The sequence below is a fragment of the Anopheles maculipalpis genome, chromosome 2RL (genome assembly GCF_943734695.1).
Source record: "Anopheles maculipalpis chromosome 2RL, idAnoMacuDA_375_x, whole genome shotgun sequence".
Taxonomy (NCBI): Eukaryota; Metazoa; Arthropoda; class Insecta; order Diptera; family Culicidae; genus Anopheles; species Anopheles maculipalpis.
In genome coordinates this window covers 48,579,584-48,591,263 of record NC_064871.1, presented here as the reverse complement: position 1 = coordinate 48,591,263, position 11,680 = coordinate 48,579,584, and the positions used below count along the sequence as shown (strand labels likewise).

Genomic DNA, 11,680 nt, shown 5'->3' with positions numbered 1-11,680 from the left:
TGCTAGCAAAACTCGTGACCCGTGCGTTACAGGTGCCGGAAAATTCAACCGTGTGCGTGAGTGTATATGTGAGTGCTGTTTTCTTTCCTTTTCTTCTTCATTCTGATCAGCTTTCGGATGAAAGATCCGGTACGGAAGTTCTGGTGAATGTGAAAATTTCCACTTTTTAGCTGGTTTTCTTTTTATTTTTGCTGGTGCTTTTCCGGAGGATTAGTGGTACGTGTGTGTGTGTGTGTGTGTGTACATGTGTAGGCGAAGCAAAGCGTGCTGGTGGAGAAAATGTGTGCTCTTTGTGTGGCAGCCGTGTTCCGACGATGGCCTAATGGAGGGAACAGCGTGAAAAATCGCCGTGAGTGAAAAGTGTTGTTTATTTTATTCAAATCTACACTCGTGGGGGTGGGGCGAGAAAATCGGAAAAAAGGGTAAAATCTATCGGGATGGCACCGGAAGCTTCCCATCGTGGTCGTGCTGTGTTGTGGTGTGTTTGTGCGCTTACTTTTCCTTTCAAACCCGTAACGGCGGTGGTGATGGTGGAGGATTTAAATCGTGACGCGATCGTTTAAAGTATAACCCTCGCCCAGTTTTCTGGGTTTCCGATTTCCAACGAAGTGGCCGGTGATAATACCTTTCCTTCGCCGAATCAAGAGTCGTTTTACGCGAAAGTTGATGCTCGACTGCGCGAGACAGCAGGAGTGGTCGGGTTAAACGTTCGAACGGAGTAGGGGGCCTTTTTGTTGTGCCCGTGGAGGACGTTACGAGTGGGGGAGAACAACATAAAAACTCCACAGTCCTGTTCTCTACCCCTCTGGCGTAGCAGTGTGCTGAATGTAAAATCGGTTTTTACGGGCAGAAATTGAACGTGTCAGAGCGAAGAGTCGATTCGATGCTTTTACGCCGGTCGCCTACAATGGAGACTCCGGTTTGCATGCAAATTGTGTTCGTGCTGCTGCTGTTGATAGTTCACCGGCTGGATGGTTCGCTTTCACCGGTGCTGCAAGGTAAGTTTTCCACTTAAGATGGGCTGACGATTGTGTTGTTGTTCAGTGCGACGAAAGCAAGAGGTTGAGAGTAAGGAGTCGTTTTTTAAATGATTTTGGTTTTAATACTTAGAAAGAACTTATTTTATTTTATTCTGATGCAAGCAAAACTGTTTCTTTACTCATTCTGTTTGCTGAGAAGTGTAATAAATGTATTTTCCTTTTTTATGTTTTATAATTATTTGTAAATAAATGAGTTTATACATCTCCCTCATTCATCGAAATAATCGAAAAATGTTCTATACTTAAAAATTGAAACCAAAGTCACTGTGCTAACCTTCATCATTGGTTGAATAAGGTTCGAGAAAATAGGGTAACACTCCAAGCTCACCATTGCTGATGCACATGATTTGAATTTTTAGTGTTTTGTAAATCCGAGATGACCATGCTATCTGCATCATCTCCGAAAAATCGAAATCTGGAAAAGATTGCTTGTAGAGATTTTCGAATCGTTAGAATACCTTGAAGTCTTTAACATTAGACATCATGGTGCAAGAAGATTAGACGATCTTTTGACAGCCATCTTTAGCATAGGAAGAATTTAGCAGAGTTAAAACCCTGCTAATGATAATGGTTTCTATCAAAACATTGACTGTGTTTCTTTAAGTTTCGTTGCGGTAGTCGCATACGCTAGCAATGCGTCTCTTGTCATGGCGAAGGTCCTTCGCATTGTAGTTGTTTAAATTCCAGTAGGATTCCCGAACAAAACGGACAACCGACGCCCCACACAGGGAGGACAGATGCTTGCTATCTGTGTGCGTTAAATTTAGCCAAATCACCCATCTTCGCAAGAAGTTGGTTTTTCTCCTCTACCCAAGCTTTATTTGGGCGTGTAGAACTGAATGGAGAGTCTATATTTTTTTCAGATGCATACTAATACTAAGACGGCCCGATGATGATGCTAAAGCGACGCCGGTCTTTACACGGCAGGACCGGGATTTGAACCATTCACTCGTAGTGAGGATTGCCTGTCTCGATACGGGGCATCAATGGGTTTTACTAAGCCATTCGCCGCTCATGACCATTACTACATACACAGTCAACGGAATAAATATTTAGTATCTTAAATTCTAGCCTCATCACTTGTATTACTATATCGTCCTTAAGAGGAATAATTTGAGCATAGCCAAAATGGAAGGTGACTTTTGGAAAAAAAAGTTTCAATAAGCAATGTTCAATATGCTTTCAAAAAGATATCTTCAACTGTATTTCGTTTTATGTTTGACATAAAACATTTGCACACATTTACATTTACATGCAATTATCTGGACACTTACAGTTTTCATAACAAATCGTATCCTTACATATCGCTGTACAGAACGACCTTTAACAAACTTACAACCGCAAATAAAGTAGGGACATAAAACCACATAAATTATCGCATCAACCGAAATAACGAAATATATTTACAAAAAAGAGGTACAATAAGTTCAATCAAATACATTGAACTTTAAATACGTCCAAAGCTAGCTCATAACGTATAAATGTATTTTGATATATTAAAAATGGTCGGAATTATTGGTGCATATGGCAAAAAATGTCATCAAAAAGTTCCTGGGCCTCAACTTTCGTTTTGGAGTTTTGGAACTGATCTTAGATGGCGTTGGAAACTTTATAAGGTTTTCCCACGCCCTGTCAGTTAGGAGGTGCCAAGAAGAAAAGGAGAGAAAAGAAGGATCAGAAAAGGGCAGGACGAGCAATCCTGACGAGGGCAGGATCCTATCTGCCCTGGAATCAGTTAGGGAGCGATCGAGTCAGTCGAAAATCAATCACGAGCGGACAAAGATAGGAAAAAGAAATATAAGCACGCACGAACAGCGGACTAATTTTTTGGTTATTTACATATAAGAGCTTACCAATAAAATAAGCTACACAGAAAAAGGAAAAGAAGCCGCGTCTCGTTTTTTAACAGATATAAAAGATGCGTTAACAACTAATCTGGTAATTAGCATGAGAAAAAATAAACTCTGATCATCTCTCCTTGTTCACAATAAACTCTTCTGTATTGATTATGAATAGTTTGTTTTCATTTGTTGTTAAAGGGTTTTCCTAGCTGTATTGTCATTCATAAAAACGAACAAATATAAGTGGTTCAAAAATGATTACTTGAAGAATACTCGACCATTTTGTGAATCCAAGTCAATATGATAATCCGATTTTCACTGTACTTTGTAGAATAGTCCAAAACCTATCCATTCATTTAAGAAAGTCACTTTTGTCGTCGTGTTTCAACAGTTTGGCGATGAGTTAACGGTAGTTTAGGCAGTAGAAGGCAACACAAAAATGAGTCTAAATACAATTAACATGCCCACCTTTATTCAGAGTCAAATAAAAGTCAGCGGTGAAGCAAGAGGGTTTGGTGCCTATTAAGTGATTATGCAAAAATACATGTTGGTGAGAAGAAATAATTCGCCTGAAACCATACTGTTTGTGTAGGTATTCGACGATGCTTACATGCAGCATATAACGTGTAAAGCTATTTTTGAGACTTTGATAGAGTTATTGTTGTTCAGCTTCAATACAGACATCGATTATGCTTAAATTCTTTTCAACGAGCATTCTTTTGAGATCTGCTAGTAGAAAGATCAGCTACCAAGTGCGGACTCCAGACTAACATTAACATGAAGTTAATGTTTGGTTGGTTCTGTATTTTTTCTCATCAAAGAGCAACACTTGAGATGCGCTCTGTGTTGTGCTAATTTCCAGCTTTTTGTTGAGTTCGCATAGTCCGAAATTTGGCTTGTTAAAGTGAAATGCTCATTGCTCGTTATCCTTTTCAAATTTTTCATCGTATCACCCTGGCAATCCTGTATACACTTGTTGTTAATAAAGTGTTATCGTAGCTATTAAGGCACTAACGGCATTGGTCTATACATGGCAGGACCGGGGCTCAAATCTCATCCAGACCGTTCCCCCGTAGTGAGGACTGGCTATCCAACTACGCAGTATAGGCAAGTCTAATACGCCATTCGATGGTACTAGGTTGTTAAGCCAAGAATCATAAAAGAAAAAATGCTCGCCATTTTGCGATGAAATCATGCATAAAAAGTGTGGTCACTTTTTCGTATTAAAACGTACTTTTTCTCTTAACTGTTGAATATATTCTTTTCAACCACATTTGATGCAACCCACCCCAAAAGAATTATTTGATCAATTTAATAAGCTCTCATGTAGTAGGTTTCGTCTGCTAGCGGATGTTAACATTTTAACCAACTCGTTCCTGTGAATAACTGAAATTTTCTATCCAAAGCGTACGTTAACTACGGAAAGTTACTTTTGGGCAAGAACGCGTTTACACCTACTATAAAAAGTTCCTTTTACCTCACACAAACTCACCTTACTGTGGCAAAGTTCTAATGCAAGGAATTGTCAAATTAAAAAAAAAAAAAAGATTACACTCTTCCAAGCTAGTCCATTCGTTGTTCCACGTTGTCGGTGCGTAGAGAGGAGCTGGATGCATTTTATTTCCAACACTGACCAGACACTGCAGTAGAGGTTACTGTTTGTGGATGGTAAACTTTCGCAAATACATACCGTTTACCGCTTGCAGGACGCCAGCCGTCCGGGATGTACCCCCGAATCTACCCGTAGCTGCTTGTGACCAGTTTTCCGACCAGACAGTACCGTGTTGGTGTTTTCCATTAAGCACCGAAAAGTGTACAACATTGCAAGCATACGCAGTGTATCGTGTAAGTGGACGACTACTACTGGCAGTGGGTTACGGGCTTCGGAGTACCACTAACATTGCTGGCTGTTTGGAGTGGGCCGAGAGAAACATTTCATTCATGTTTATTCTCCAATTAATTCATTAGCTTTATGGAGATGAAACACACCAGCACGGCACACTTACGGGCTGTCGGTTCGTGTTGGCCGTTCGACCTGGGCTCGGTGGCTTGCATGAGGAGGGTTACACGGCAACACGGAAAACATTTACAAAGTTCAGCCGGTAGTGTGTTAAAGCGAACAGGGAACAAGAGGAAATTGTAGCAAACAACTGACACTATTGTTGAAGTCAAATGGAGCATCAGCTCCATTGTTTTAGGTGCAACATATTGGGACAGGGAAGAAGACGATATGTTGCCTTCTTTTTGTAAACAAAATTGTAGTTCCAACCAGGCAGAGCTTAAATTAGCTTGTTGGTGAGCGGTTACTTCGTAGAAATTAATGACTTGTATTTTGATGTAATTTCTTGTCTGGATAATTTGACAAATTATCGGGATTTCATTGCCCGTTCTCATTCCATGTTACGGATGCGGATGCTTGTGACATGAATCAGTTTTCTACACCATTACAGTTATTTATGTCAATAAATAACAGAGTTTTCTCATAAAATACTACTTTTCTGCGCGAAAAATTCAAATTGATGTGAAGTGACCTTACCAAAAATGTCCTTGAAATCTGTTTTATTTAGCCTGATTTCGATTTGTTGAAAGAATCTCGTTTCTAGAAACAAAACAATCATCCACAGGATCTGGAGAAAATCAAATCAATAAGTAGTTGGCAAACCAGAAAGCCACTAGATTGAAGTAACCGATTCTGATTTGCCCCGGATGTCTTCACTTATCTGAACGCTCCGTCTAAAGCGGCTTCGCACACAAGCAGAGAAGTAACTGAAAGTCAACGAGATCGATCGATGCTCCAAGGCATAGAAAATCAAGTGCCTGGTTTCGAATAGAATATCCGCCCACCAGCTTTGCGTGAACTACATGAATAGTCTTGTAATCGACAAACAATTCTCAAATCAAGCTTCTTGTACCGATCGGCTTTATTTTTTCGTTTCAATGATTAATGCAACAGAGTCATATGTTATGCAGTTTTTGAACTAAGAAAAATGATTTTAATCTTCCTAAATTATGTAACAAACAATCTTATTATCATCCCTATCGATCGAAGTTTTTACATAATAGCTGCCTTTGCCATGTGAATCGGTGGACATCATCATTTCGAAATCCTTTACAAAAACTTTTGATATTTAATGCGCTATTGTATAAACACATACTTCTTCTTGTCTTGTCCGGATGAGATTTGAACCCCGGTCCTGTTGTTTGCAGACCAACAACGCTGTCCTTTGATTATTCTTTGAACTGTATTGATAATTAAATTGTTTATTTATCATCCCTGCAAAAATCAATTCACAGTTCCTGTAGTACACTTTATAAATAAATAATTGTAACCGGATGACCTTCGACCGATGCATCAACCTTCAGTTGATGCGGAGCAAGTCGCTGGCGATTTTTGCTCCGAACCAGTTTCACATACTCTGGACCTCGGTTGATTCCTCCCATTCGTAACTGGTGATTTTATCTTTTTAAAGCTTCTGTCCATACTGAACAAATTTCGCATAGAGCTTCTCTTCTCTGACCACGAAGAAGTTGTTCCCATGAAAAAAGAAGAGGTTTTCAAAACAAGGACAAAGGAAAGAGGATTTTTGGAAATTCGATAAACTTTTGCCCTATTTTTGTACTTACTACATGCACAAATTGGAGTTCAAGGAGCCCGATTTGCTACCTTTTTTTCCGTCCAGTTACAGTTCAGTGTTCATTTGATTTCGGTTGACTCAAAATACTGGGGCTTTCGTGTTTTTCAATGCACCGTGCTTTCCCTACCAGTGGTGGCTTCACTGATTTTTGTCTCAAAAAATGCCCCGAGTTAAGCTCAAAAAATCTATCTTTCTACTGCTTTGCTCCACAGCTCTACCAACCGCCTCTCCCTCTTTGTCTCTCTTTGTCCGCACCGGAAGCCGTACTCGGTGGTTTTGTGTTTTAAAATTATTCATCAACTTCGGCCGCCGGAAGTAACGGAACGATAAAGCCAGAGATAAATCTGAAAGCATTTAGGTGCGCTGTGACCCCCTGCACTAGCGAGAGGTCATCGGGACGAAGGGTGGTCCGGCAAGAGTGGTCCGGCGGGTTGAAAAAACCAAAATGGGGTGGTGAAAACTTTCATATGAATATGTTAAACGAATGTTACGGCATTTTCCGGTCGTCCAGCTCAGCCCAGTCGGTGGAGAGGCACTTTCTATTACATTATGATGTTGGGTTGTGGGTTGGGTCGCGTGGCAAGAGGTTGCGGGTCCGGTACTGTATGGACCAAAGGATTTGTAGATAAAATCCCAACTTTGCAATCAAAACCCTTTTTTCCGTCGAACGGATAAACCTCGAGGCCGGGCAGGGATAAAGTTTGGCTATGGCTTCAATTAGCGTAGGTTATTTCGTTTTCGAGCAAATAGGAATAAACCTTCTCAGAGGGTAGTTTTGTGCAAAAACAAAAGGCCTACCTATATGGGTATATGTGTATGAAAGAAAAGTCAATATGGATTTTGGAGGATTTTGGGGGAATGTGAAAATATTCATTTGCATTTTTTATCGACGAAGAAAAAGAAGAAACAATCTTTTATGCAAAACAAATTATGAGTGGATAGGAAACAGCAGCGAATTAGTTGATTTTTGTTTACAAAATAGAAAAGATTGTACTTATTTATTGGGCTGAGCTTATAAATACAATTTCTTTTAAAATAAGCATTCAGTAAGATGGAAAAATATCATTCGTAGCTCAGGGCGTGAGCTATAAAAGAGCTGCTAACTGAAGCTTACTGTTCCATTGTCATGGGGCTACGAACATTTTCAATCAACACATCAACGCAACTCCGAAATATTGATGGTACAACAGGAAAGAAGATAATAACAGACAATACGGCGTCGTGCCGTCATACTTAATAATAAGTAAATTTAATAAAAGAAGATAATTGCTTGATCAGCAGATCAGATTATTTTTCTTCTCAAGCACTCAGCTAATGAAATGCCTTATTGGTAATTGTAGCATTGTAGACAAGTAAAACTTTTAAATTCGTACCGCGCTTAGGAAAAACGTTTATTACTTACTTTTCGTTAAAAGGTGTGTATTCCAAATCAATGGAAATCAGATTGTTGCAACGTAATGAGGTAATGATTGTTGATTAACGTGCAACTTAAAAATGAAAAACACTGAATAAATCGTCTTGTATAGAAAGATAGATACATCGATGGTAATTTACATAAGTTGATTATATTTTGTTGGGTACATGTTGTAGCACTCATTGGATTTCTGATATGCCACATGCTTCTTACTTCCATAACCCTTGTCCGATACACGAGGCACCTAATACAAAGCCCCTTGACCAAATCGTTCACCCAAATGTAATTTGGCATTGTGCAATGACCGTTACATTTGGCATTGTGTAAAGACCAATCGATGGTTGAGCTCAGCTATCTCTTCGATTTGGGAGCCAATCGCCGTTGCTCAGTTCGAAAATCGGCTGCCATAACTATATTTAAATTAGCTAAATATTTCGATTCCATCGATATGAGTTTCATGTTTGTCAAGGAACATTCCTGTCAGACGGTGCCGTTCTTCTTCTTCTTCTTGACCTGCTCGGGATTGAGCACGTCGTGTCGACATGATCAGGTCTCCAATCTGTTTCCAGGAAACTTGGCCTAGGGCTGCAGTCCTCCATCCACCGCTGCATCCGATCTCCGACAGGTTAAACTCCACGTGATCCACCCAACGAGCTCGCTGTGCTCCTCTACGCCGTTCGTGCCGAACGGGTCGCTGACGAGCACCTTCTTGGTGGGGCATGAGTCCGGCATCCTCATCACGTGCCCCAGCCAACGTATCCCTCCGGCTTTGACTACCGTCAGGATATCAGCACCGCCAAACAGTTCAGCTAGCTCGTGGTTCATTCTCCTTCGCCACACACCCTGCTCGCACACACCACGAAAGATAGTCCTTAGCACCCGCCGTTCGAAAATGGCGAGTGCATTGGCGTCCTCCGTCAGCATAGTCCAAGACTCGTACCCGTAGAGGACTACTGGACGTATCAAGGTGCGATAAAACGTACATTTCGTGCTTTGTTCAAGTCTTCTGGTTCGCAGGAGTTTGTGGAGTCCGTAGTAGGCACTATCCCCTGAACAATGCGCCTTCGGATTTCGCTGCTTACGTTGTTTTCCGAAGATACGATCGTAACAAGGTAGCAGAACTTCTCTGCCATCTCGAGATCGTCGCCGTCAATTGATCAGAGCCTCCGGCAAGCAGGTATTCCGTCTTCGTCGCATTGACGCTCAATCCAATTCTATTGGTCTAGCGTTTCAGTTGGGTGTAGGCCTCGCACACCGCCGCAGTTGTCCGTCCAATGATGTCGATGTCATCTGCGAAGCCAAGGGTTTGGAGAGATTGGTTGAAAATCATGCCCCGGATATCGAAGCCCGCGCTTCGCATAACGCTCTCCAGAGCGATGTTGAACAACAAACAGGAGAGTCCGTCTCCTTGCCCCAAACCCCGGTGAGATTCGAACGATTCCAAAAGGAAGCACCCCGTCCATAGTGGCCTTTAGCAGCCGTACCAGCTTCCCAGGGAATCCGTACAGCTGCATGGTGTTCCAAAGTTCGATCCGATCTATGGTATCGTAGGCCACCTTGAAGTCAATGAACAGGAGGTGCGTAGGGGTCTGGTGCTCCCGGCATTTGTGGAGGATCCGCCGTAGAGTGAAGATTTGGTCGGTTGTTGATTTGCCTCCAACAAATCCAGCTTAGGAGATTCCAACGAAATCTGTAGCAAGAGGGGCTAGTCTGCAGAAAAGCATTCGAGACAGGATGTTATAGGCAGCATTCAAGACTGATGGTCCAGGGATGGCGGGGGTATCTTGTCATCGTCATGTTGGCTGTCGTAGTTCTGAACTCCTCTGCTTCCTGCGCCTAGTTCGGTGCTGCAGCATCTGCTCCGTTAAGGTGTCTGTCGAAGTACCACTTCCACCTGTTGATCACCTCTCGTTCGTACGACAGGTTATTCCTGTCCATTCCTTCCTCTGGTTACGTGTCACGCGGCCAATTGTTCGCTCGGCTGTGTTGCTGATGGTTTGCTCCACTATACGCCAGTGGTCATTGAGGACTGTTTGACCCTTACATTAAGCTTTTCATCATACCACACAGTTAAGCGTCCTTTTCACAATATCTTGTAGAACTTATGTTAATTTAATAGAATTATTTTCAAAAGGAGCGATATTGTTGGACGACATCTCAATTTATAAGTCAGGACATTACTATTCATACTAATGTGTCCGAAAAGTAAGGTGAGTTTTTATATCTAATTTCACGCGCTAAAAGAAGCCCCTTGTTTCTATTTTTGTGTGTCAATATGTATGTTTTTGAAAGTTCTGCCACGTTTCAAGTCACAACTTCAACTCGGCTTGGAGTGACAATTTGTTTTCGGAGCTACCCCAAGTGTTTTTGTCCATATTAACCATATCCAAGTTTGTGGAGCTGCGCGAATGTTTTTAAATTTTGTTTGCGCAATGAAATAAACGCTGCGAAAACATTGCAATGGTTACAAAAAGCCTTCGGGGAAGAATCTATTTCGAAGAAAAATGAGTTCTCCGAACGAGCCAAGGCCCAAGAAGTCGTGCCGTAACCGTTCGAAAATCAAGGTGATGCTGACGGTTTTCTATGATTACCTTGGGCTAGTTCACAAGGAGTTTCTTGCGAGGGCCAAACGGTGAACAAAGAGTACTATCTAAGCATAATGCGGCGGTTTTAGACCTCCATCCCACCCTCCCATACGTTCTTCATTTTGAGGGAGTTTTTCTCAACAACTGACACCAATATTGCTCCGCAATCGCCAGATTCAGTCAGATTTGGCACCAGCCGACTTTTGGCTGTTCAACAACCTAATACGGCCGATTCGGGGAGACCGTTTTGACACTATCCAGCAGATAGAAGCCGCAGCGACGGCGGAACAAAAGGACATCCCAACATTCGCGTTTTCCATGGCCTTCATTTGGCCTTATAAAAAAACCTATTAAGAAAAAAACGCAAAGTCACTTTATTTTCGGGCACAGTAGTATAAGAATAAAAGAAGAAAATCCGGAAAATCTCCAAACTAAGTGCAGCTGCAATAAAAATAATGCTTCAATATTAATATTCTCGGAACATTGCTCTTTTCTTCGAATAAAAGATTTGACTGATTGTCATTCAATAATTGTTGGACAAGTATCGTTATTATTCTCTTTAGTTATTTTATGCTTTTTCAATCTTGAGCAATAAAATGTTATTAAAACTTAGAATCATTAAATTAATTAATTGAGCACCCCTTGTTTTTCGTCTAATATTAACAAACCTACACCAAAATTTTAATCATAATTGTGCACACGCTTCTCTTTTCTCTCCTCAGATCTAAATCAGTCGCAGCAACTACCGGTTGACCTCGAGCCAGAGTTCGAGGGCACGATCCAGAATATCTCGTCCCCAACCGGCCGGGAAGCGATCCTGACCTGCTCGGTCAAGAACCTCGGTCGGTACAAGGTCGGTTGGTTGCGGGCATCCGACCAAACCGTGCTAGCGCTACAGGGCCGTGTCGTGACGCAGAACTCACGCATCAGCGTGGTCCACGAGGACTTTCGCACGTGGCGCTTGCGGATTCGACAGTTGCGTGAAACCGACCGGGGCTGCTACATGTGTCAGATCAACGCCAGCCCGATGAAGAAGCAGATCGGTTGCATAGACGTGCAAGGTGAGTATGCATTCCATCGTTCAACGCATTGAACCCGTAGCCTGGTGAAGTGGGACCCTGTTTTGCTTGAACCGAAATGGTAGAAAAAAGGCAGAACAAAGAAT

General features: G+C 41.8%; 1 protein-coding gene across 1 annotated transcript in view; it reads left to right on the top strand.

Annotated features, from left to right (window-relative positions):
* Positions 1-822: 822 nt before the first annotated feature.
* The window catches only part of LOC126557985 (lachesin), a 67,377-nt gene continuing 56,519 nt past the window's right edge, over positions 823-11,680 (top strand). Inside the window, exons 1-2 of the mRNA XM_050213914.1 lie at positions 823-998; positions 11,238-11,576. Of these exons, the coding sequence (XP_050069871.1) occupies positions 884-998; positions 11,238-11,576 (454 nt within the window). The 5' untranslated portion in view covers positions 823-883. The remainder of the gene's footprint in view (positions 999-11,237; positions 11,577-11,680) is intronic.